This window comes from Neodiprion pinetum, chromosome 3 (assembly GCF_021155775.2).
Source record: "Neodiprion pinetum isolate iyNeoPine1 chromosome 3, iyNeoPine1.2, whole genome shotgun sequence".
NCBI classification, from domain to species: domain Eukaryota; kingdom Metazoa; phylum Arthropoda; class Insecta; order Hymenoptera; family Diprionidae; genus Neodiprion; species Neodiprion pinetum.
The window spans coordinates 39,091,895-39,119,155 of record NC_060234.1 but is presented as its reverse complement, the minus strand read 5'-3'; the positions used below and the strand labels follow the sequence as shown (position 1 = coordinate 39,119,155).

General features: G+C 43.9%; 1 protein-coding gene across 6 annotated transcripts in view; it reads left to right on the top strand.

Annotated features, from left to right (window-relative positions):
* The window catches only part of toc (toucan), a 71,841-nt gene that overhangs the window by 24,016 nt on the left and 20,564 nt on the right, over nucleotides 1-27,261 (top strand). For 5 of the 6 annotated variants that reach the window (XM_046618600.2, XM_046618601.2, XM_046618596.2 and 2 more), the window contains 6 exons: nucleotides 6,868-7,084; nucleotides 7,203-9,535; nucleotides 9,692-10,104; nucleotides 10,248-10,345; nucleotides 21,239-21,499; nucleotides 23,291-23,467. In XM_046618600.2, coding sequence (XP_046474556.1) covers nucleotides 6,868-7,084; nucleotides 7,203-9,535; nucleotides 9,692-10,104; nucleotides 10,248-10,345; nucleotides 21,239-21,499; nucleotides 23,291-23,467 — 3,499 coding nt within the window. The remainder of the gene's footprint in view (nucleotides 1-6,867; nucleotides 7,085-7,202; nucleotides 9,536-9,691; nucleotides 10,105-10,247; nucleotides 10,346-21,238; nucleotides 21,500-23,290; nucleotides 23,468-27,261) is intronic. The other variant, XM_046618597.2, reaches the window with a different exon arrangement.

Below are 27,261 nucleotides of genomic sequence, written 5' to 3'. Positions count from 1 at the left end.
TACCCACTGCAGTACAATGACACTTCGTACGCTCTAGAGTTACCTACTTAAAACCAGGGTACCAAGCCTCGGTCCAAGGGTCACGGAGCGGGCCGAATTAAATTTCCTCCAAAACCATACATCGGGAAAGAATTCAACTTCTGTGATCAAATTACGCTCGTCGCGCATGACGCAGCGACCGTAAAGCATGAGACGGTAAAATTTTCGAATTTTTCGTTCGTTCTCATTTCAATTCCCGGCTACATTTCCACCCGCACCATCAACTCCCGTAGTTTCTGCAACGCGAAGCGTTTTAGACCCGTCCTCGGAATAAGTGGATCGATGATACGCCCCCACCATCAACAATGAACCGTTTCAGATACCCTACGCGGCTGTCCCATCCCCAGCACCAAAGTGTTCCTTAAATTCCTCTCGGTTTCGTCCGATACGTCAATGTCTCATGCGCCAAAAGCTCATCCGTTTCTAACGGCTCGGTGCTGCGTAGCAGAGGAATACCAAACATGAAAAACTAGTGCCTAAGGTTCGCGGACCATTAATTTTCTCATGGAGAAATCACCATTCGATAAGTGAAAAGAGTCATTTAATGGAGAATAAATGGAACGTTCGTTACCCTGAATTTTACCGTCTCGTCAATAACGACGTTTATACTTTCCTTCATTCCTGTACCAACGGAGTATCGATAATTCGTTCGTTCGATGTGGGGGAGAGGGAACGATCAGCGTATTTATCATCGATTCAGCGTCATGGCGAAGCGTTTTATCCCACCTGGAACATGGTGTTGGAGTTGTTGGTGTTTCGAGGTGGGCTATGGGTTCACCGAGCCGTGAATCCGCGCCTGGTGGTCGGTTGGCTGACTGGTTTGTTGCTCGGTAGGCCTCGTCCTTCTTCGCTTCTCCCTTTGCTCCGATACTAAAAACTCTTGGTTCTATTGTCTGTTCGGGTTTGATGACGTCAGGTGGCAAGTTCCCCGTTGAAGGTTGCCTAGATGCACGGTTCGTTTGCTGTCCTATTTCGATCATCCGCACACTGTGCGCTTTAAGGTGTATTACCAACCATTGTCTAGGTGCCCGCGGTGTGTGCCGGTACATACGCTCACGAATTATAGGTGTAGTGTTACATCGTGGACTCATTTTCTTCTGTCCTTGAATCAGTGAGAAATTTCGTTCGAAGAGAAACCCATGAGATCAGGCTCTTTGGCTATTGTAGAGAAAGTTGTATAACTGAGGTACGACAACTTTTGGTCAATTGGACGCGTACTTTTTCAACTGAAAGTGACAACAATGTTCTCGGAAATACGTTATATTTCCTACGTACGTGCATTATTTACACTTGAGATTACCGCCTTCGTCAAATATCTTCATGATTTGAGTGTGATCGGTTCGATGATACTCGAAGTTTCGTCTTCGTGCTACGAAAAAATTGAATTATCAAACTGTACGTGACCGGAAAAAGAAACGATGGATACCGATTATGGTTCTCGTGATCCTTCGCACCTCTACCGACATAAAGTAAAGTACTTACCATAAAATGCGTCTCCTAAGTGCGTCTCTGCCGGACGAAAACGCGGATGTAATACAGACGCAGCATCCGGGGCGTCCCTGACGAGAGGCAGAGTGCATTCCCTCCAATTCAGACCTCATACCGTCGTAATATATACGAATAAAAAATTCTTTTAAAACGTATAGATAAAAAATAAGACAGACATGACCTGAAGCTTTGCGATACTACTTCTGAATCTTCCGTGTGTAGCAAAATAAAAAAGAAGGAAGATGGATGCGCGCGTGTTGGTTTAGCAATTTCCTGACAGCTGACCTCCACGGTAAATTGGAATTACGCAATGAATTGACCGCTGTGTATCGATGCAACGATTCGATTCCAACAATAATATTTTTTCGCTAGTTAATTGCCTCCGTTGAAACGTACGGCAAACATATTATCATTGCAGAAAAGTCTGTTCGGGAAGTTGAGGTCAAGACATGAGATTTTCGAAGTCTTTCGACCCCCCGGGATTTGGTGTCAAAAACGTCTACCTGATCATGGTTTTATCGATTGACCGTTGAGCTGTGCAGAGACTTGCGTAACGTGTAGATTGAGCAAATTTCCCTGCGAGGCACTTTCTTTTATCTACAATTATTTTCTATCCAGTACTGCAAGTACGACAAGTCTAACCGAGCCGAGATACTCTTATCTCGAATCCAGTGTTTACGCTTGGACTGACTGGAAAAGTAGTGAGTGGAAGTATGCAGGATGCACACGCACATGCGTCAAGAGTCAGGGAACCGTGAAGAGTCACAAGCTGGTGTCAAACGAACGTAAAACACGGAGTGCACATGCAGTGGACATAATCCCATGTGGAAAATCCACCTTTCAACCGACGAATGCTCAACAGTACGCACGTGCGTACGTGCCACGGGTAATTTCTAGGTCTCAGGTCTGTGGCTCGACTCGCACTTGGGTCTACAACACTTGATGCTGCCGTAGAGCTTTTAGCGGAAGCGGGCAAAGTCGCACCGAGTGCTTTCCTGCTTTCGGTGCAATTAACGACTCGGAGCGAAGCGGCAATATTCTGGTAGCTATAGGCTCAAGGTCGCCGGATACACGCGTACCACTCTGGAAAATGAGAAATCCCTTCTTTTTTTTTTTTTTTGCTCCTTACCATTCTTTTCGAGATTTACCTCCGGCGATGAGCGGCAAGAAGAGAGTGAAAGGTTTTTCATATCTTTTTGTTTGAGTTAAGAGTAACTTTAGTTGTACACAGCCGCGTATTAAAGTACTTAATTTTATCCTTGAATTTAAGATCCAGTGAAATTTACTGGCATAGGTATCTCTGATTCCTTGCAAAGTGTGACGAACAATCTGAACTCACAATCATTGAAACAAACGATAGATGCGTGATTCTGACGAATATTAAGCAGAGCAGAGTAATCGGTCTTCGACAAATTAAAGTGCGTTTCCTTTTTTCACTCTTATCGCATCATTAGCCATGAATCGGGCATGAAATTGAGAGTTCGACGACCGAATGACGTCGAAGAGCCGTATAATTATAATCTCTGCACGTTTAGGAAAAAAAAAAGCTTTCATCCGGGTTTCGATCAATTTTACAACATTCGTGCAGTCACCCAGCTCGTACAACGGACAAAAGCGGTTTGTCCATTGGTCGAGACCGCATAATTGTGTCGTGCTGACGGAGGAGTTTCGTTGAATTGGCAAATAGCTTTATTGATTGAGCCAGCTTTGTTCATTATCGATCTATGTCGTGACAGCATATATCGTCGCTCATCACCATGCGACGGTTCATTGACGCGAAGAGCTCAAATCATCGCTGAAGTTTCCGCGTCGATATTCCACCCTAATTAAATCCGATTCCGCCGTGTTTTTTCTGTTTTCAAAACCAGCTTTTCTGCCACAGCCGGTAATTTTGCCGCTCGACCGTTTCCCTGTGCAAGTTTGCAATTGTTCGAGGCGTGAAATCGCTCAACTGTATAGTGAGTTTGCTGGGCGACGATTGTCGGTCAGGTGGGCGGGATAAATTAGCGCAAATTCAAGCCTAATAAAATACAGCACCGTAGAGCTGCTTTACGCTGTTACACATGCTCGTCATCGCTGCACATACTCCGTTACTCAGTCTGGTAATGATCTCAGCTTCTCGCCTGTGTTATTCATCGTAACGAAGGTCATGGTGCCGAAAATTCAGCTCACTAATTTCCTCTCTCTCTCTCTCTCTTTCTTATAATTAGTTGCAATAACAGTGACGAAGAACTAATTCAAACTTGGATTTGAACGATTTGGATCGATCCCGATTCCAGGCTCCCTGATGTCGTAAGAAACGCGCCAAGAGATGCAGTCTCGTGTAGTCTCTTGAAAAATAGGAGAGCAAATAAAAATAGTGGATGGAAAAGAGACCGCGGGAAAAATAGGAATGGATAGAAATAGTCGTGGTAGCACGTCGGCTCGTGTTGTTATCTCCAGTCTGACCTAATATTTCTCCGCGGTTGTAATAAAACCCAGTCTATTAAGCGATCGCGCGCCTAAACAGAAGAAGATATTACACGCGTAATTTCTCTTCGAGGATGCAAACTTCCATTCCAGACCGCCGCGCAACAGACTCTGACATTTATTGCACGGCTCTAATTCCATGCTGGTGTAACGTCAAGTTGAAAGGGTCGGATTAATTTTCATCGTCACATCTGCATTTCACATGGCTACGATATACGAATACATCTATGCGTATGTAGCACATAAACGTACGATTTTCTTTGTCAAGTCGGCCTCTTTCGGACGATGTTTTTTCCCTTCCGAATTTGGTAAGTTCTGTAAATAATATTTCTTTTATCCAGAGTTAAAATATTGCAATTTCAAACGAGCGTACGGTAATAGTAAGCAGTCGATGGAGAAAAGTGGCTCAGGTGACAAAGAAAGTCGCTATTCAATGTTCTACGTCATCGACCGTTCGAAAGGGACTTTTGCCTCTTCACCACTCGCGTTATACATTCCGTATGAAATAATTCCTATGATTCGAGACGTAGAAAGCCTGCGACAGCTTATTGTTCAACGGGCGAATAAAATTCTCCCGGCTTTTCGCTGCAGAGACTTTCTGCGACGGTTCGTTCGAATATCGGGAATCGATACGTTACAGCGGCACTTTATAAGATACCGCTGCATTCATCGGTGTATTCGGAAATCGAAGTTCAAGGGGCTTGCAATCAGCGCGGTAATTCTTACCCACCGATATCTTTCACCGTAGTAAACCCCGAGGATTTTTATTCCTCGTTATAGTAACAAGTGTTTCCTGATCGTTGCGTACAACGGATCTCTGGTTTGCTCTGCAAACGGGGGCGGTTCAACGTTCAAACGCAATTCCGGAGACGACGAAGGGTAAACAACGCGATGAAATCGTCTGTCGCGAAATTCAGACTCGAGGAATTTACGTTTAAATTACAATCGCAATATCGCTCGCTGCGTACGTACTCTTCTATATATAATTGTGACTGACGAATCGTACACAACACAATGACAGATTGGCATACAACGCGTGTCGAGGGATGCACGCAACCTCGTTTACTTTACGTACACAATAATAAGTAGGTACGTCGACTCGCCGTTATAGCCAGCCACCCCAAAATCGATAAATGCTCAGGCTGCGTCGTAATTTCACTCCATGACGGGTAATGTTGTACCGTAGCAAATTACTTCGAAATTAATCCGCGCGGCTTATATTGTTGTCAAATTTCCTGTCCATCAGGATTAAAGTTTCCGTAGAAAAATATGGTTAAAACCTAAAATGAATACAACATTCATGTCTAACTATCGTAGAGAAGGTTGACCCATTTTCGATAAGCCGATCGCGTGAGATATTAGATTCGCAAATGGAACAGTCTGACGAGTGGAGTCTGGAGTCGGGAGTTCCTTTTCCAAATAAGAAATGGGTCAATGACGGCTTGTTGGATCCGTCTCAACCTACAATTCAAGCTATAATGCTTCGAGAAATTGTAATATACATTACTATTCTATCAGAGAAACCATAAATTGATTTCAGTGTCTGATATAGCAGAACTACGCCAATAGAACCATCAGTTTTATTGTTCCTCTATAAAGTATTGAAAAAAAAAAAATGAAAACAAATCTCAGAAAAGCTAGACATCGTTTCGTCTGACCTATATAATTTGAATCCTGGTAATTGTGAGCTGACGGTTGTAAACTTGGTCAAAGTTCCCTGATCTCGAGCCAAATTAAATTCCTCTAACAGTTGGATTCAACAAGCCGGATAAGAGCGGAAACTTTGTAGCTCACTGTTCATTTCAAAGTTGAAATCGCGAGATCCTCTAATTCGCAAGACAACATTCCGCAAGCTCGTTCAACCTCTCGTATTTCATATTTCAATCTGTCTCGCAGTGTGCAAGCGGTTGATTTAAACCCTGACACGTGATTGCGATTCGAAATATGCAGAACGCGGTATAAAGATCCAAGTGCACTACGGTCGTAAATATAAACCCCCTTGAAAGAACTATTTCTGCGTATATATGTTTTTTCGCGAGCAGAATAACGGCTAATTCGATGCAATTCTCGCGCGTCATACACGCCCCATAATACCGACTCACTTTGACACTAGAACAGGGTATAATTTCCACGATTGCAGCTGACGGGGTTTTAAACCCACCCCTGATATGTTGGATTGATCAGAGTGACTTATTCGACGTTTCTTTTCTGATACCACAAAGTCTACACCTGCTATACTTAGTACCTGCTGCAGATTCCGGCGCATTGTCTTCGAGATGAAGAAATGACGGTACGGCACGTGACGTGGCGAACGTCTCGTGCTTTTGGCTAAGATTAGATTAACGGAGTGTCGCGTAAGAGGAGAAGGAGGAGGAGGAGGAGGTGGAGGATGATGCCAAGAGTCGGGCACTTGTGATTCACGGATGGTGCACATCCTCGAGGGGAGCTTTAGGCCCGCGGATACAGCGGTCCGTATTATTTGGAGATGGGCCAAGGGCAACGAACGCACTCACTATCTTTCGGAGGTTCCTACGTACCGCGAACCGAGATACAGAACGCTGATTGAATCATGCACTACAACGGCTTACGTCGCTCGCAAATACTCCACCGAAGAAAGTCCGGGTGGGCGTAAAGGCGAAGCTTTGTCGGATGCATCAGCTGGGAAGGATTTTTTGGTGACGCGTTCGTGGATATGATTCGTATAAGAGACGGATAAACTTGGGGTTAATTCCAGACCAGATGACATTTATACAATATTTCAACAATAAAGCTGACGACTGTAGACCATGGAGTCTATGTGTATAGAGTATCAACCGTGTCGGCTTTCTCTCACATTCGACTAAATATCTCCGCATGATGTTTTTATTGCAGAACGCGGGGGAGAGCAGGATACCGATGCCGGGTTCCATCCGGCCCTCGTTTCTTCCGAAGCCCAGGGTAGTCGCCCAGCACAAGGTTGCAGGATTCGAAATTCCTGTAACACCACAGAATGCCGGACAGCGGGGATCGGTGAAATCACTTATGGAGAGCCTCTACCTCGCAGACAAGGGTCGTGTCACTTCGACGCCATTTGTTCAGCCGAATACAGGTACGGTAGACGAGTTCTTGGCGTTCGTGTTTTTTTGGAAAATATTGAGGTGTGGTTACGTTCGAACCTTTACGCAACGCACCAGTCGGACTGAATTTGCTTGACGATTTCGTTTTAGGTACTAAAGCCTTCGACGACACCTTCGGGCTTTCACCGATGGACAATGTCGACTGCGAGGAGGCTGGAAAATGTAAAACTCCGTCGCCGACGACGAAAACGAAAATCCCACCCGGCAATCGTCTGGTCCTGCCTACTATGTTTACGAAGCCGTCGATCCCCTCGACGAACGAAGCTACCGTCTCGCCGGGAACAAAATCGACGAACCTGAACGTGACCGGAACCGTTGCGAAGCCAAAAACAACGCCGCAGGAAGTCGAATCCTCAAAGTCGCCGGAGCAGAAGGCTCAGTCAGTTACAGACGCGGGTCTTTTGAAGAAGAATGGAGCCTCGCCGACGGGGAACGAGGGGAGAAAATCCCTGCCAAAGATTAACGAAGCCTCCTCTGTACCGTCCAACGCAGATGCCGAAGACAAATGGATGCCAAAGTCTTCTACGGGCGTAAGGAACATTACCCACCTGATTAACAAGGTCGAGAATGCTCTTCTGCGTCAGGCGGTGTACAAGGTGAACGACGTGACGGTAAATTTGAGCAAACCGTTGCCGAAACCAACCGGGGCTATATTTACGCTCAACGAATCGTTCATAAACGTGAAACCGACGGTGAACGGCAACTCCGCCATTTCGGAGCAAACGACTTTGCCCAATTTCTACGCCGACAAATCACCCGTCGTCGAGGTACCGTTCACGAAACGACTCACGTATAATTGCGGGAAAATTGACCAGCCCAACGAAGAAGGGGCCGACTCGAAGAACCTGACCTTCGACAAACCCGGCGTGATCGCAGGCCTTAGTCCCGACGCCGCGAAACAGAACGGTGGAATTCTGTCCCGCGAGGACATGAACGACACCTTCTTGATCGGGAATAAGGCTGGTCATGGCCAGGCCGAGTTTACCAAGGAACAAAAGGCCCCGAATGGCACGTTTTTGATCGACGTCACCGAGAACATCGACGCTTTCTCACGGACCATATCGATACCCGGCGGAGAAATTAACGGGCGAAATATACCGGGAACGACTTTATTCCCTACGACACTTGACGACAAAGTGAAAAACGACAACGAACTAAACGACACGTACTTCATCGAGCCGGGAATCCCCGCTCGCGCCAGTATCGTAAGCGGAAGCTTGATGAGGAAGGAATCGGCCGAGTTTCCGAGCATTTTTTACGACTCATTGCGCCTGAATCAGATCAAGTACGTCAACGACACCTGCCTAGTCGATTACACCGTGTCCAGCGAGACGACGAATCGGTCGAAACTCGAGGAGTCCACTAAACCGGCTGACGATTCGGCGAGAAACTTCGACTTTTACAACTCGAAGATCACCCTGATCGATGAGATCGGCGACAGCTGCCTCGCCGACCGGACTCTGCAGGTCACCGACACCTTCAGCGAGCCTTTGAATCCCGAACCCATCGCCTCCAAGCCGAAGAAATCCACTCCGGATCCGACTTCCGGTCCGTACAGTCTTCTGGACCTGAACGTTCCCGAAGAGGAGGACGAATTGACGCCACCGGCGGCACCGCCACCCTCGAAAGCGACGCCGGCTCCTCACTACCTGATGCTGAACAAGCAGAACTCCTTCGAGCACGACGAGAGCTTGGGCATACTGACGCCGGATCAAATGGCGGAGTTCAGCATGGCCTTGGAGTGTTCGAGGACTCCGTCTTGCGAGAACTTGACCGGCTCCGGGGGATCCAGGATCGCGATGACGAGGGCGTCCGCATCCAGACCATCGGATCTCCCCACCTCCGTCGACGGTGAACCCACCGAAGGGTCAAGCGAGCGGACACCGTCACCCGAAGACCTTCCGCTCGATCCGAAGCCCGCTGAACCAACGCGGACCGTTCCGGTCAGCTTCATCACCTCCGTGACCAGCATCACTAGTCTGGAGGCCGGCTATCAGGGCGACGGAGAAAACTCCAGGCCAGCCAGCCGCGGGGCCGATCCGGCGCCTGTCGCACCGCCGCCGAATCTTCCAGCCCCCCGAACCGATCCTATGACCGATTCGGACTTCTTCACGGAGAGCGACGCCGACGCCCACGAGGAGATCGTCCGCGGTGATCGCAGGGCTCAGGTCATCGATGGTACGCTCTTCTGCGCCCCTGGTGGGAGACGCTGCCCCAGCTTCACAGGCGAGGAAATGGACTCCAGTGGCATTTATTCCGATCTCGATCGCAGGCAGGACGATCAACAACACGAGGAACCCCACAGCGAAGGTCAGACCCCCGACACCGCTGACACAGAGTCGCAAAAGAGCCAGCCGTCCCCTCATTTGATCGACAATCAGCAGCAACAGCTGCAACAGCCGATCGTCACGGATAACCTACAGGTGAGGAACGAATACATGTTGTTGGATCAGTTGCCGATTGTCCGGTTAAATCGCGGATTCTTTCGATTTTACTTATTTCAGACAATGGTAGACAGTTTCTTCCAGAATCTGAAAGATCGGCACCACCGTCTGACACTATTTTAATATTCTTTTCAGGTACCAGCGAGCAATTTGAACTCATCGGTGGACTCGAACACGTCGGTTGGAACCTTGGACGTGACTGTGATCGAGGTTCAAAGTCCGACTCCGCCGGCGAAGGCGTTGAACAAGTCGGACCCGGTCCCGTTGAAGAAGTACAAGATGCCCAAGCGGAACGTCGTCTCGAAAATCAAGGCTATGATCGAGTCCGGACCGAAAGACGAGTCCGAAAAGGAAGCACGACGCCCACAAAGGACGCCGAGGAAGGGTGGACGGTGGGACGCTGTTATGAGCAAGATAGAAGCCGGGAAGAATGAGCAAAGGTCACGACCGCCGAGGAAGGAGGTCAAGTCAAGGGTGTTGCAAAGTCTGGGTCCGCCACCCTCGACAACGAATCGACGATCGCCCGGAGACTCCACGAAGAGCAAGAGGTTCGTATTGATTCCTTGTTACGGGGGGAATGGGATTCCGGATCTCATGGGGACGGGGATTGACGTTAAATACTAGAGTACCATGAGCTTTACGAAGCGGTTGATGGTCAATGACGCTTCCTTTTTTCTGTCTTTGCATCCAGCAGGAGAACCAGAGGACGTCAGGATGTGACATCGCCTACTCAGGAGACCGCGCAAAGCTCGGTGCACAGTTCGATGAGTGACATCAGCAGTGCTCCCAGTGAGTCATAAATATTTACTACTAAAACTAGAACAATTGATTGTGTTATAAACGAATACAGATTAAAACGTACGATGAAGATTCGGAAAACTTTACAACACGCATTTTAATTTTATCGTAAGTAACGGGATTACTCTGTTCTAATTTATCGTACAAATCGTTTATTTCGTTGGTTCCTTTGCGACGACGGGGATATTTGTTTATAAAACTAACACACGTGTCGATTGAGTTTACTTGATTAGTGACCGGAAATACTATCGATTCTTGCACGGAAACGAGGTCGGTTTACACGCGTCGTTGTTCATGCTTTCGAGGATGGATTTCCAATCGTGGATCAAATCGGTGCGCAGTTGAGTCAGTAAATTTTTCCGAATTCTAAAGTATCGCGCTTTGCTGTGCAAATAGCTTCAATGTTTATTTATCTGTTATTTTTATTTGTATAAGAGCTTAAAGATCACCATTGCGGATCATGTACGAATATATTTCGTTTCTTTTTCTATTGAAATTAGTTACCACACGTTACACATGTATTACACATCACGCACCTTTTATAAATTTCACAATTTTTCGAGAATATAAATCATACGTATCGTAATAATCGTTGTCTCAATAATTATTCTATCTCGAAACTTGAATTTAACGATAAGATGAAGTTGCCTTATCCAGAAATTATTATTCAATGGTTTTCTCGTCCCTTGTCAGCTTGTCAAGGTAGAGTGAATAAAAAATATAATCACTCGCCTCAAAGATCACTCGGCTCGTTAATCATCGTTAAAATTCGTTGCGGTTTAGACTTCTTTCTAAAGCTTGTCTTCTACAATGTCGGTGGAAAGTCGTCGCTTCGCGGCTGAACCGACGGTTAAAGGCATTCTTTCGATTTTTGACCCCTTAAATTCGCTTTTATTTTTCATCGACGACGTCCCCAGACTTTCGTCTTCCCGCCGAGTGTTAGATTCCGGCACAATTCTTCGGTCGGGATAGCTCGTCTATATTTGTTACTGTTAATGCTTTTTGCTTCGCCGTTTCGCAAATAAACTCAACCAGCTGAGCAATCCAGGTCTCAAGTTGGAAGCCCAAGTCAAAGCTCAGCTTTTATTCTCGGCTGAAATTTCTTCAGCTTACAATTAAATATATTCTGAAATTCTTTCCTTCAAACACATCATCGAGATCAATTTGTTTCAAGTAAAATATTTCCCGTCTTCAACTTTATGATCCAAATTTTCCGAATTAGTAAAACTTTAAGCCACTTTATTTTTCATAAGGGAAATAAAAGAAGTCGGTTTCATTTCTTAATCCTCCCAGGTTTTCTCAAATTTATGGAAACTAAATCATTGCACCACTTCGATATATCATTTCGACGACGGAATAAATGTTTACTCGGTTACATCTAAACTTATTAATCATCCTACGTATTTTGAAGCATCGTAATTTTTTTTTTGTCCTTTTTCTCATCCAAAGGATTTCTGAGACGAGACGCGTATATAAATAGCGAAGCGTTCAATACCTGCACGCGTTTACAAGTGTATAAAGTATCGTGCATTCATGGTTCGGAAATACTCGATACTGTCTATGTGTGTGTGTGGCGACTGTGTTGCGGACGCATTCCGTTCTCGAATTATCCCTCGAACGCAATTTTGCTCTATTTGTTGGCCTAATTAGCCGTATTCAATCCCAACAATTATTCAGCTATAGTCATTGCTAACGATATTAGTTACATTAGTTACACCACAACGCGAATGTGATCGCTGAATTGGATTGATAAGCGAAAAAAATAAAACAAAAAACATAATGTACCAAAGGAAAAAACTTGTACGAGATTAAATCTCGCAAGACGTATAAGCTCGATTAAAATCGCTGATAATAATTTCGTATCGATCAACGTGATCTATTTTTTATTTTTATTTTCTCTCTTCCTTCACTTCGACTTTTTTCTCGATGAATTATTCAGTAAGCGCGAGCAAACAAAGCAGCAGCCTTGATTTCAGATCGGCGGTCTTTCAGCAAAGGCTTAATAGACGGTGACATTAATTCTAATTACGTGAATTCAAAAGGCGGAGGTCGAGCGAATGATTCTGGAAGTCACGGTCGGTCAATCGTTATTTATTTTACGCAGCGTAAAATCAAATTCATTACGTAAATCGCGAAAATGATCTATCACCGCGATTTTTTTATGTTCGTTTTTTTTTTTTAGTGAAAAGAATATATATTGAAAAAAACTGTAACGAGACAGGTTAATGGGACGTACAGTCTGAATCAAAAGTTACGAGAAGAAAATAAACATTATAAAAATCTCCAGCAATGTTATTTACATCGATGGTAGTAAAAACGAATGAAACAACATTACTACAAAACTCAAATTTAAGTATACTAAAACAAATGTAAGAGAAATTAAGAATTCAATCATTTTCAAATCATTTAATTAAAGGAAAAACGCCCTGAGGTGATCTACACCCTTAGGTGGCCGGTAGGGGTTAAGCATTAGAGAAGAAGAGAAAGATGGAGGAAAAATCCATCCGCGGTTACATGCATGTGCATTATATTATTCATCGAGTAGCCGAAGCCTGCAGAAGTCAGGCTATACAAGCGCCCTTCCTGCGGCCATTATTAGCACGCTTTTTTGCTAGATTTTTGCGACGATGGAAACCAGCTGCTGCTAGCAGGTTATAAAAGGGCGTAGCGCTCGCTCCCCGGTTGTTTAGACTTCGTATCGACCGTAATAGTTAGCTCGGGCGAGAAGAAGCTGAGGTGGGAAAATTTGCTCACGGTTTAAACGACAATAAACTATCTATAGACATGTCCCGTAGCATCCTGCGTCATAGATTGCAGAGGCTTTATGCACGTATATATATATATGTATAATATACCATGGTATAATGTATTTGTACGAATATGATCATACGACTCTGCATAATTTCATGTTATACTTAGAACGAGGCTGTAACTTTTTTCTTCCTTTTCTACTTCCGATAGACTGCAAACTCGTTTCAAACCCAGATTTCAAGCTCTTACTACACTGAGAAATATTTTGGATTTAAACGCCGATGAGTTTAAAATGTTTGAAGTATTTTCCGAGTTACAATTGTTACAATTGTGAATTCTTTCTTCACTTTGTACAGTCGATGTTTCATTGAATCGAGGCTTTCAATTCAATGATTTTATACAGAAAAGTACTGCGTTGAAAGATTTCTTCAAGACTAGTTAAATGGAAGTTGACATGGTAACACAAAGTTAATTGAATTCATTTCTTGATTCAAAGTCCTGTGACAAGTGATAAAAGTTCTATCAAGACACGAAGAGATTTAAAGTCAACAAATGCAAAACCTCGTCTACGTTATGAAATTTTTAAAAATTCATGCATAGAATGTTGAACAATATTCAGTGCTTTATTGCTACACTTGTGAGCAATTTTATACTTGTACCCATTTGCTCCAATATGCACTAAAACAGGGCTCATTGTCATGCAGCTTCGTATTCTTAGCATTGAGCACTCACCGTCTTATTATTAGACAGTAAGTGCTTTGAACTTGGGACGAAATTTAATAAAGGAATGAATCAGAGTACATTCGTAATCTGGTAAACGGGTCTCTCACAATGCCCGTTTCAGAAATGCATTCTTCAAGCAATTTATTGCAATTAGTTTGCTGAAAATATACTTTCCATTTGAATTCAAGACTTGAGACAGAAAAAAAAAACAAAGAAAGAAACTGTCACCGTTACACGGGTATTAATTATACAGTTGCCCGTCATTGTCGTGTCTATGGATTTTATAGTCAAGAATTGTCGGATACAATGACTTTCCAAATTTCGTTGTGCATGTATCGAGAATAGGTAAAAAGTACACTTCCATTCCATCGTTCATCGTCAGTTCAACTGTATTCACACTGAGAGAAATTTTTAGTGCCGGTTACTGCTCAGTCCTTAACTATTTTCATTTTTTACCACAATCGAAAAATATGCTTCTAGGTACAAAATGAAAATTAGTTTTGTAGCTGTTAATAGAAAGTGTAGTATCCGTTACTATTCTTTCTCATTACGATCACTTTTACCATATTTTCTTGCAACTGTTGCGAAAATTTATGCTTGTGCAAGAATAAATTGACGTTAACGCCTTGTTTAACTAAAAAAGTAGAGTAAACCTCACAAACTGATTTTTCGTTGCAATCACCAAAAAAGGATCGACGATAGCGCAAAATTGTTACGCGTACCTCGTTTTTCGTAATTCCAACAATATTCAAACAGTTTTTTTAACGATACCTTTTTACTGAATTTGTCTAGTTACTGTAACAAATGAAATTTTCCTCAGTGCAGTGACGAATTTGACGAGCGTAGTTTTCGCGATTAGACGGGGGTGCAAACGGTGATCTTGCGATGCTGGATAAAAATATGGCGCCGGCGAAACGTTGGACCGTGAAATCGTTACGACACAGTCCACGGGTTCCCGGTGCAGCACATCCGTTCGTTTTAAAATTCAAATCGAGATTGGTATAACTCCGTCGTCCTCGAGACGATCCGGTGACGCCCCGGATAAAATGGTCACCGTGAAACCGAGGCGGAGATGAATTAATAAGAATTAATTTACCACGTCAGCGCCGCCGTTGCTGCTGCTGCTGCTGCTGCTGCTGATGCTGATGCTTGGCGCTACGTGAGGAGATTAAAGAACACTCGAACTCGTGCGACTGTGTTTGCGACTTCCAGACAGCTCAAAGATCGCGCAGACCGCAAGGTCTTCCAGACTTTGTCATCAAGGCTGTGTCGAGCTATGTTTCACAAGCTTTAAGCCGCGACCTCGTAGCGTTTGTCACTGATCTTTGGAATCGCGTTGCTACTGTTGCTGGATCTCGTCGAGGTGTCGGTGCAGAAAAACTCACTCTCTTCCTTTACATGCAATTTAACCGTTACTCGGTCTTGTAGTGGCGCTTCACTCTGTAGTTATACACGTTCCAAGAATGCAGCGAGCTGCAAATAACGTGCCGATTTAATGCTGGCGAGCATCTCAGCGTTGAACGTTTCGCAACGAGGCAGGATTGAATAAGGAAGGTTGATAGATTGCGGTACAAAAAATCGGTACAATAAATTTTCCATGTTGCGTTTGGAAATTTTCTCTTTATCAGATTCGAGTCCAACGGCTTCGTTCACCTCTGACGATACATATCGAATCGAATAACCTGATCAGCCATTCCTCTGCGATGAATTATCGAAGGGTCTGAAAACGATTCCACTGTACATCGACCGCATATTCGACAGAACGTCTTCGCCAGACTTTTTGAGGTCACGGGACAAAGAGCAGCGCAGGTCGCTTTGAAGCATTCGAAAGAGAGATGCATTTGCCAAGAGTGCACCGGCAATAAGTGCCTGCAATCGAAGGTCAAGGTCCATTGGGTCATCCTCGTCTCTGCCAGGTATTTTTCCTCGGCAACAAAGCCGGAGCCGTTCAATACATGCGCGGTTGTTATCCAGGTCTCTGGGAATTTTTCTCCTTCCTTAGCAATCCTCTCCGGGCTTTGAGTGCGCGGTGTGGAGGATCGTTACACGCGTCTATTCGATGGGTTATGTCCGTCCGAAGAAAAGCGAATAGAGACATTGAACGGAGAATTATTCCAAACGCGTTTCTCTCGGAGTTTATATCGGACTGTAACATCGATCGCTGTGGAGTTGCGTCACGTTCTTGAATTACCACTGGTCCCCAACGATGGAACAAACACATGGACTCTGACTAGTTCACACCAAATCTGTGCGATTGAAATCATACACTGTTATGGACACTGCAATTTCCTGCTCGCTAATGTAGCAATTAGCGGACGTAAAAAAAGACGACGATCCACATGTTTGAAGAACTGTAGACTTGATATGTCGAGCGTGATCTTTTCACCATTAACCTTGTTTTCTACCTTAATGGATGAACAAATGTCGCACAAAATGTACAATATCGTCACTTCGTTGTTTCGATAGATAATTGAATGCCTCTTAATATTTGACACGATTTTCTTCAGCCAGATAAAGTTGCAGGAATAGCAAGCTTTCAATATTTCATCTCCATACTCGTATAAATTATTGTAAATAAATTCAAAATAAACCCTGAAGAGCATCACTGCTTACATAATTGGCATCTCTTTCCCTCGGGGAAACGAATATCGACAATGTGCATATGCCAGTCCTTTAAACGAATGCAGTCACCCATAATTAGTCAGTCTAAAAACGAGGGGCCCTGGTCACGTGTGTCCTTTTCATTTGACCAGGGGGCTCAAAACGGCGACTGTAAGAGTGGTGATATAACTGGAAACCCGGTAATAGACGCGGAATTTTGTAATCGATCGTGAAAACAAGGGAGAAAGAAAGGTCAAAAACTTTGAATAAACGATGTTACGTTTTTCTCGTACTCAATGATCACTGTCAAAAATGTACAGGTATTAAAATTGTTCGGCGTGAACTACTGCATTAGTATAATTTATGCGATCAGTGCCAAAATTTCATGTTAAATTGACACCAAAATCGTACTTTACAGTAGTCCGTAAAGTAAGTGTACCAGTTATCGACCCTGTCCGAATTATTGACCTTTTTTGCTTGCATCTGTTTGATCCTTGGTTCCAAAACAAGCAAAAAATAAATTTGCATCGTCCAACCCTCAAGCAACTGGTTTTAGTCTAACCGAGAAATTCACAAGTTATACCGTTGATTCGTAATTTTGTAGAACAATATGGTGAATAATTGATAAAATCACCTTACCAAAATTCCACCCTACAGGGTGTGTCCGCGTCGCAGTGCGCCCGGCGTAACGTTCGAGGAAGAGAATGCTCGGTTGGGGTGGGTCGTGAAGCGAGGGTGAGTCACGGGTAAGGGTGTCGGTATCGATCCTACGTCAGTGGAGCCGGCGTGGCATTAACGGGGTTCGGTATCCCCCGGGTTCCGACGCCAGTGTCGGGGGCGCTCTCTCGTGGCGGCCGGCGTCGGCGTCGGCGTGTCCGGAGAACCAAGAGGACGTCGGGAGAGCGAACTTGCGACAGTCCCCGACGAAGCTCGGCACGGCGTGGATGCCGGCGACGCGAGTATGCGCAACGAGAGTGCCGCGTTTGACCGCCGACGGGTCGTCGGGACGTCGCCGGCGCGGACGTCCTCCTCCTTCTCCTCTTACTCCTCCTCTTTTTACTCCAGTTCCTCATCTCGTCCCGATCTCGAGGCCCACTGACGTACGATCTTTTCCCGCACTTTGTTCGCCGTCTTTTCTCCGACGACGCGGGTCAACGCCACGCCGGTTTATTTCCGGCACCGCCGTTCCTCCCTCCCTCCCTCCTTCCTCCTTCCTCCTTCCTCCTTCTCCTCCTACTCCTTCTCGGGAACAGGTGCACCGGGTGACCACGTGGGCCCCCCAAGGCCATCGACCATCGGTACTGCTCGCTCAGTCCATCGTCGGCCTTACGTAACCGAACAACGCGATCGGGCTTCAAGGAGTCGAGGATAAGGGCACGGGGTGCGATTCCCGGCCCAAGGTCACGGCCAGGATCCTTTGCCGCTCGGGCCATCCCTTGGGGATAAGGACGTTTTCATCCGACGTTGAGCGTTGGCTACTCCTTGGCTAATCGCGAATTAATTAATATAATAATTGAGTGCCTTCGATGACGGATTGTATGAAAGACGATGTAGAGGTTACCTGAACGAGTACAATTTCTCAGTGCGATTTCGTCCAGTATCGAAAACCGGGAGCACGTTTCGCAGTCGCGGATCATGTGCGCGGCGTGTATGATACGAAAGTCCAGAGTGCAGGATGTGACCTAGCCACCCGTAAAAACAGGTTTAGACCTCGGTTCCCCCTTGCCGAAGGATTATTTTTTCGTAGCTAAGAGTACGTCTGTATATACGTACATATATAGTGTGTCAAAGCTCCCGAAGTTGAATATTAAAAGCCGTCTCCAGTCCTTCGGAGAAACGACCCGAGACCTTATTTCTGTGATAAGCGTATGCAAAGAGAATGACGTCAGACACGGTTAACCGGATGAGCGTTTCTCGTCAGTCCTGAAGGAGCAGGGAACTAGAACACACCGTGGTAGAAGAAGGACTCGACCTGACCATGGACTTCGGGTGACCCTTGATCGTAATCGAGAGATTATCCTGACTGAAAATGGGGCAGCAAGGATCGAAGGACAAGTCTTCGGGCATCCCAAGAGCCGACTTTGTCAGAGACTCGGCAAAGATGCGACTCGGAACTTTCAAGAGAGGTACATCTTGCTTAGGCGCATTCAGCACCACCCGCAGGATCGATGATCACGTACCTGCGTGTGACGGGCTTTGTAATAACGCTCTCCTTCCTCAGCTCTCCCGACCAAGGTTTCCGGTCACGTGACCACAGAATCGTACTTCCATCGCTTTCCTAGACGGTCCGAGTTTCTTGCTTACCAGTTGTACGCGATGCCTAGTTTCTGCGCTTTTTGCGCAACGACGATGACGCCGCAGACCTGGTTTCAGCCGCTTCGCTTCGTTTTGACGACCGTGTTTAACCCTCTTCTTCTATTTTACTTGGCGCGTTCCTTATTTTCCGTACCGTGTTTATAACGTACAGCGAACGAACGACTTTACGCGTTTCTGCATCATAAACTCTTCGGCAGAGAGTGAGGGGGAGGGTCATTCTCGCAAATACTTTCCCGCAATGCGCTCTACGTTCAGGTCCAAGGAAGTTTCGTCGCAAAGTTGCAGGCAAGAAAACCAGTTTTCGCGACGCCTAGCCGAGCATAAACTTATACCTGACCCATTTCGGAAAAAGGTTTCAGCCCGTTTCAACCCGTGAGTTACCGGCATCGGCGTGTATATTTAAGCGTACGGAATAAGTACACACAACGCTGCAGCTGTTCATCCTCTAACGCTTTGCTCAGCTGGCTTCCAGGCGAACGTTGCCGGTGATCTAGATTCGGAAGTGCCTTGCTCCGCGAACGTTTTGCCTCTTTCGATCATTTCCTCAAAACTTGAACATCAGCGTCGGGTCGTTATGGAAATACTGCTGAAACCGACTGAGTGGATTCTTAACGGTCTCTCCTTTGGTCGCAAGCTTTGCAAGATTCTTCTTCTAGGTACTTCCAATTTATGCCGAGTCTTGAAGTCTCCATGAAAACTCACGAGGATTACATTGGCTTTGGGTTTGGCTTCGAGTCTTCGTGAAGTCCGTCTTACCATTGATCATCCAAAAAATTATCGATGATCCTGGTGTAGCATCTCGCCAATGGCGAACGTGTAGATGACCGATAGATTACCGGTGAACGGATTTCTGGAGCCGAGGTTTGGCTAACGGGTTAGAACCTGTATGGCTCGGGAGTAGAGTAATCGGTGAACGTGAATCTAAAAATACCGTCTAGTGTCAGTTCTACACCGACGGTGCATCATCTGTGCGTCATTTCATGACCCATATTCCTCCTCACCGATTTAGACCGTTCCTTTCTTCAAGAAGCGATGCGTGTGGCAAAATCAGGGCCCCGGTTTTCTCCTCTTTTTCCACTGCTCGATGCGTGCTCCACTTGTTTGACAAACTTCATCACCTCGAGCTGCACGATTCCCTCGAAATTTATTGTACAGAGAGGACAAGTGCAACAGCCGTCTTGACTTTCGACCAATGATTAAAAAAGTCGGGGACAGACTTGGTTACGTGTTGATTATCTTATGAAAAATTTTACAATGCGTCAAATTAGCACGAGAAAAAATCCAGGCGAACTTGCGAGTCGATCGTTGATTGGTCACATTAAACAATGGTTATGGCCTCCGGCTTTTTATAAAAAGAGGCCGTGTATCAGAAACTGATAAAATTTTGATGAAGCATATAATATATTTCACGATAATCGATTCATAGGCGCGGGTATACGGGCTGATTTACGATTCTAGGAGATAATTGTTCGACCCGTGAATGCCTTTGTGCCTGCAGTCCGCACGTGCGTTGCTCGGCTCCTTTCGAATCCTTTTTTCCTTCGGTACGTTCTGTTCAGGTTCTCAGACCAAGAGAGAAGGGGACTGAAAAGGGGCGGTGGGTCGACAACAGGTTGAATACCACTCGCCGGAAATGTGGGTCGCGTTCTGATACGCAATTTGAGCCTTAAGGCCTTTGTACTCGCGAAACGGGGAACGTTCGCTCCCTTCTTCAACTTACATACTTTCGATTCCAGCACTGGACTGTCTCGAACAAAAGGAGAGACCGAAAGATGCTTGAGTCAACGATTTGGACATTTTTCTGCATTCTTGAATTGGCATTTGTCTCGATGTTCAAAAGTTATTTTCATAAGTTTGAGGTAATATTCCTGAACTTGACTCGTCTTCACGCCACCTCGTTCTATCAGAACGTGATACACATGCCTCTGATTAAATAACAACGTTGTGAAAAACCTGATCCCAGAATTCGATAGTTCAGAAACTGTAGAGTGAGAACCCCGTTTGTGGTTAATCGAGGAATCCGAGACTAATGGTGTCAAGTTGTGAGCAAATGGTATCGTAATGGGACGACGTAGAGTCGGACTGGTACCTGAATGTGGTCCACGTTCAGATCATAACTCGATTGTCACGGATTAGGTTTTGCGAAATTGGTTGAAATGTATTCCAAGAACGAGTCCAACGAATTTACATGTTTCCCTGAAGGTGGTTTTTAACGGTTTCGAAGAACCACAAACGTACGTACGCGAGTCTTGTTACCTCAGTGGTAACAAGATATTCCAGTGACCGAAGACAGCACTGCAGGCCATACGGATATACACGTACAATAAAGAGATGAGGCGAGCTGATAAGAGGTCAAAAATATACTCGCTGCGGGAGAAAAGGCCCCAGCCGACAAAATCATACCCATAGACCTACTGATTAGGATTTACGAGTTAAACACGCCGCGCGTCGTTTGTATCCGTGCACATTTACATTAATGACTTTGTTCCGTAGGGTCGGCGAAGAAAAGATTGGGCAGTCCCGGGGGCAGCGAGGGATCGGCACAGTCAACGCCACGGATTTCGTCTCCTCGACAACACCAGCCGCCACCCTCCTCATTGACGATTGTTAACAACGCGGTTTCATCCGGGAACGTTAACAACAATATCAACGCCGCCGTCGCCGCCGCCGCAGCGGCAAACGTTGCCAACAACAACAATAACAATGCTAATAATAATCAGCAAACCTCGGCTCGGCCGATACCATCACATTCCCGTAAGCTATACACTCTCGGTATGCCGCCTGTTATACCTGACCGACATTCCTGACGTATTTCACAACTTCCATTCCACCTTGTCCAAAATCCTGGTTGGTAATTTTGAAAGAATTTTCCCTGGGTGAAGGTGAAAATGTGGAAAGATTAGAAATTTCGAATTTTCAAAGAGAGGGATACGGGGTTCATAAAATTAAAAGTATTACAGAAAACCTAAATATAGAATTTTCAAAATGCCGCAAGGCAAAACTGATGGAAATTACCATAAATCGGATTCGGTTTTCTTGATATTTCTTTTTCATACCGTCGAGGTTGAAGTCTCAACGATTTTTTCCATTCTTTTTATGGAATTGGTGATTCAAAAATCGTCTTGTATTTCTCAATAAAGGCTGTTCCTTATTCCGTATCGCTTTCAACGATATGCTTTCGTTTCTGTACCATATATAAAGAGTTTTAAAGGTTCTCAGTACAATGCATAAAGAGAAGGCACGTGTAGGTACTGGCCGTTTTCTTCTTTCAAAGCATTTCTTTGTTACACCCGTCAATCGTGTTCATATTTTGACCGTAGCTACTGTAAACCGTGACAAATCGATTCATTGTGAGCAAATGTTATAGCGGCTAATACCCGTTCGTACATAAGTTATGGAATTTTTCTTTCTTTTGCTGTGTACGTAGACTTGTATTCAAAATTCCATCACCTTTGCATCCATTCCGTTACGGCTACGAAGCTATTTAGCTTATCGATATTATTTTCTAACGATTTAACGCGTAATTTTCGAAGGAATTCAGAATGTAATTTGAAATCAATATCATTTCGAAGAAATCACTCGGTAAAAGAAAATATGCAACGAAACAAGAATCATGAGAATCGATTGTGCGACAGCATCAAATGTCCAAGAAAAATATGATTGAAATTTCTCTGTTACCTAAATTTAATTCCAACTCTAAATTCAGTTCGATAGAAGTCGAACTTCAATAAATATGGATGAAATCTACTTCTGATCGCGATTAAAAATCTCATCTGCAAACCACGAAGGGAAATTAAGAGGGATTAAAAAACGGAACGGATCTAATAATAGCGTTCTGTTCAAATATTCTTCTAACACGTTGAACGCGTGCTTTTATAAGCGTAATCCTTAATCCTTCGTCAATATTCTGAAGCGGTTATAACATAATCTACACGGTGTTTAGCCGAAGCGGAAGATATGCTTTGACAGCACGAAACTGTTAAGCTCCTTAAGAGTTACACAGTGTAATCTCAGGAGAGACGAACATCGCGTATACATAATTAATATTTTCTTTTGGGCCTGCCTGCATGTCGTTAAATGTCGAAATTAGTGTAGGCCGGTATAGTCGAGTTAACGATAAACCAAAGCAACGTTAGATGACGTAATTTTCTTTTCTCTTCTCTTCTTATCCATCCTACTTTCCCCCACTTCCACATCACCCACGATAAATCTTGAATTTATCAATGAAAATGCAAATCGGATCACGAACAAGTGCATGTAAAAATTGAAATACTCTCTCCTCAAGGCTTTCATCCGCACCTTTGAAAACGGAGTAGCAATAGGATCGAGGACGAGAGTTCGTATCTCTTGGTACAGTCTATCTAGCTCTTGCCACTTGACACCTTATAACATGACACAATGCTGCCATGCGTCAAGAGAGGCAGCACGGTGACGATTGGCAAGAGACTAATTGGCTCTAACGAACTGAACCACCTCCCCCCCCCCCCCCCTCCTCCCCCCTATTTTCCTTTCTTTGTCTGTACTCCGTTTCTCTGTTTATTTTAGAGAGGTCACCGACCGTTGGAACACCTCCGCGAAGACCGGTAAACGGAAGAACGAGCCAACAGCATCAGCAGCAGCAGCAGCAGCAACAACAACAACAGCAACAGCAGCAACAGCAATCACGGATCAGCGGGTCTGAGGCAAAGAAAAATTCGCTCGACGTATCTCGAGTAAATCTAGGTGAGTGACCAAGTCAGCAAATGACGCCTCGACCATCGCATCGTTCGGAAGCTTAAGCGTCGCGATATGTCACGCCCGATTATGCTCTCTCTAAACGGCCGTATGGGTGTATAACGCTTAGTTGGCCGAGAGTAGGTATAATGCTCAACTGCCCAACCCTAAAGGTGCATGCGTTGTCGCTTAATCTTGTAACAAATTGCTACCAGCTGCGAGCGAAAGCTGCAACCATGCCGCTACTTGCGCGACGGACGAACAGCCTCCGGGTGTATTTTGTTGGTGCTCGTATATCAGACTCGGAAGAAAACTATGGACCTGCCTTGGAGATAATCACACTTTTTCACGACGTACCGTAGACGAGGAGGGTTATAATAGCTGTTCGACTTACGGGACATTTAGGGACACGACGCAGTGACGAGGGAACCTTTTTTCATAACGTTGAGGAATCTCGAAGACTTTGATTATCTTCGTACGTTCCGGCGATGTCTTACGATGACGCAGTTTTGGATGAAAAACCGGTTTGACTTTGCATGCAAAATAAAAAAAATAAAAAAAAAATAGATAACGGCTTATGCTTAAACACTTTTTTGCGAAAATCGCAATGTGAAAAGATTCTCTGAAGTGAGATGATCAGTCCTTTAGAAGTTCCAATTTCTATGACAGTATGTATGATCAAGGCTGAGAAGTATAGTAGAAAAATTGGTCAACAAATTTAAGTCTGTCACGGTGGATTATTTTTATTTTTTTCTGTCACGATGACACACGAATTCTTTGATCTCAACGATTTCTTTCTACGAGATTTTTTTTTTGTTTCATCTTCTCATCTTCTATACTTTTTCTGAAGATTCCTCTGAGCATAGAATGATATATATATATATATATATACACACATGTATACAAGACACGTAAAGTATATGGTGGAAAAATAACCGGAGCAGTTTTTTATCTCACTTTTTCTAATCGTCTCTGGTGAGTTTCAGTATGATTGAATACCCGCCAATCATCATTCCGATCCGGTGGCTGGATTTTAGATATATGGAGGGAGAAAATGTGCGGGAATAAATTATTTTTCCGAAAAATAAAAATCGAGAATTATAGACACCGATTTATTTCACTTAATTTTGTGAAGTTGAGTCTTCTTTCAACTTGTCACACCGTGTCAATCAGAATTTATGTTGCTTTCGTTCTTATTAGACACATGTAATGACAGCAATCCGTTCTACAAATCAATATTAAATCTCTAAATGCCATTAAATAGATTCTACATATTTTTACCATTACAAATCATAAATTTTATTAATATTTTAGAACGTAGGTTGTCAGAGATAAGTGATTTCGATGAAATATTTTAGCGTGAGGAAAGTGAGAGAGCAGGTTTCTGATATTTTCTACGTAACGTTGATATTGGGTGAAATTTATTTCGAATCTTATATCACGCGAAAGCACTGCTGGTATAAAGTATCTAAACGTGTTTCTCGTCATGCTTCACTTTCGCTGCATCTTTTGACCTAAAATATCTTGTTCAAATACTAAAAAAACTGGATTTTAGATAATCGTCACATAATAATTTATTACCACGTGCTCCGCAAAAATAGAAATTCAAGTACGATCAATCATTTTACTTTTTAAGAAAGTGAGTGAAAAGGTACACCGTATACAGAAAAATACTCGTTCCAATACGTAAATTTGCCACGAATTTGTCATACAATTTGTTTGAGATTAACGTCACTTTCTTTAATCACGAATCAAAGAATATCCGGAATAATAATAATTCAATAAACGGGATGTGGCAAACGTTGCACAGAATTTAATTTCTCATATCTGCAAGTTCTCTGGGTTTAGTGTAATCTGAATGTAAAATTGAAAGTATGGTCCAGCGGCTATAAGCAGATCAAATTTTTCATCATTACAATAGCGTATTCTAATTGTTTCCGAGAGATGAAATCGGCTGAATTGTATACAGTTCATAAGTGTCAAGTGGCGAGATAATTATTTCCAACGTTGTGTGAAAAAAAAAAAAAAAAATACCGATAGACAAACGCAGCCTACGATTCTAGTCGAAATTTCAAAGGCGTATGCAGAATTTTTCACGGTGTTAAAAAGCGTGTCGCAATTTCCTTAGTAGTCGGTTATATCCGCAGAATGAAATCAGAAAGTATAAAATACTGACGGTACTTATTGTACCTTCTTTTGCGATATCACAGTAAAGTGTGAGGCAAAGAGATCCACGGTGTCTTATTGTTCGGATCTATCGGGGCTACACGTGGCATTGTCTTGGCACACCATGATACACGGATCGCATCCTGCGAAAGAAAGCTAGAACGAAATTAATTACTTGCAGCAACAGCCGCGTTTCGAATCCAGATTAAATCTCTCCGTGCAGTTGGTACACATTTCCGGGTTTTCTTAGGCAATTCTTAATTCACTCTTGACTGTCGCTCGCTCATTTTACCTACGTACACTCGTATCTGATTGTTTCGCATCTCTGACATGCAGTCTGAAAAACTTTAGTAAGTACACTTAAATTTAATTGGCTGTCGCGTTGTTTTGTGAAAAAACCGAGTTTGTGTTATTTGATATTTGTTGTCGGTTGATTTCAGCTGAATTTTCTTGTCATGCGATCATTTGCGTTTGGAATTTTCGAAAAAAGTGACTGAAATTTATGAACAGACTTGATTGAGGGAATTCAAGAAATCTGAGATTTAAGATGTTGAAGTTCGTAATTACGTTGACGTAACGAAACATTCTCAAAAAATATCAGTAATCCAGAAGTTTGAAACGGCTCCGAAATGCAGTAAACTTCAAATAAGTGTATCATAGAAATAAAGTAAAGCATGAAGACATTCTCGTTCGTGTAAGTAATTAAAAAAAAACTTCCAAGATTATTAACCATTTCAAAAATTTCGTTACGATATTATAAAGAACTTCGACATGGTTGAGATTCGAGTCAAAAGTGACGTAAAAGTACCATTCTACCGCGTTTAAACAATATAATCAGGTCGACAAAAAGAAGAAATGTGCGCTCGAGAAAAAACTCCATCCAGAGATCCTTGCCCGATACGCAGTGTGAGAAAAACCTGGTTTCATACTTCATACCCATTCCCATTCGAGGGTCGAGTGGCGTCCTCAAACTTAATTTATGGTCAGCCTGACCCAAAATGCGAGCCTCGGAGCGCACGTTATTCATGCAGCAGAGACAAAACTTCCAAAATCTCACTCCACCGTTAGTCAAGGTCGTGAGCTTTTTACCCTTCGTTCGCAAAGTGCAGTAATTTATCTACAGGCTGTTCAATAATCCAGCTAATTACTTCTAATTAACGCACATCGTAGGTATCGTTTATACAGACTATATGTGGGGAATCTCATGCGAATCGAACCAACGTCTGACTTTGAATTGTTTGGTCTTGAAATGTTTGGAACAGAAAACACAGATTCTGAGAATTATTTGAGATCTTTGAAAATAGTCCTTATCAAAATCACTGTCAATATTTACAAATAATTGAGAAGTTGAATAAAATATTTGAAAAAATTCAAGGTCGATACTGTTTCTCAGTTGGGACAATTGTAGAAAATTTTTAACACCAAATCGGAAAAGATGGGGGTCAGACTTTGGTCGGGTTCGCATGAAATTCCCCGTACGTGTGTACGCGTTATATGTACAATGAGAGAAATTTTTATTCCCGGCTTCCGCTCGGTCCTTGACTATTTTCATTTTTTACAACAATCGAAAAACACAGTTCTAGGTACAAGATGAAAATTAGTTTTCTAGCTGTTACCAGAAAGTCTAGTATCCGTCA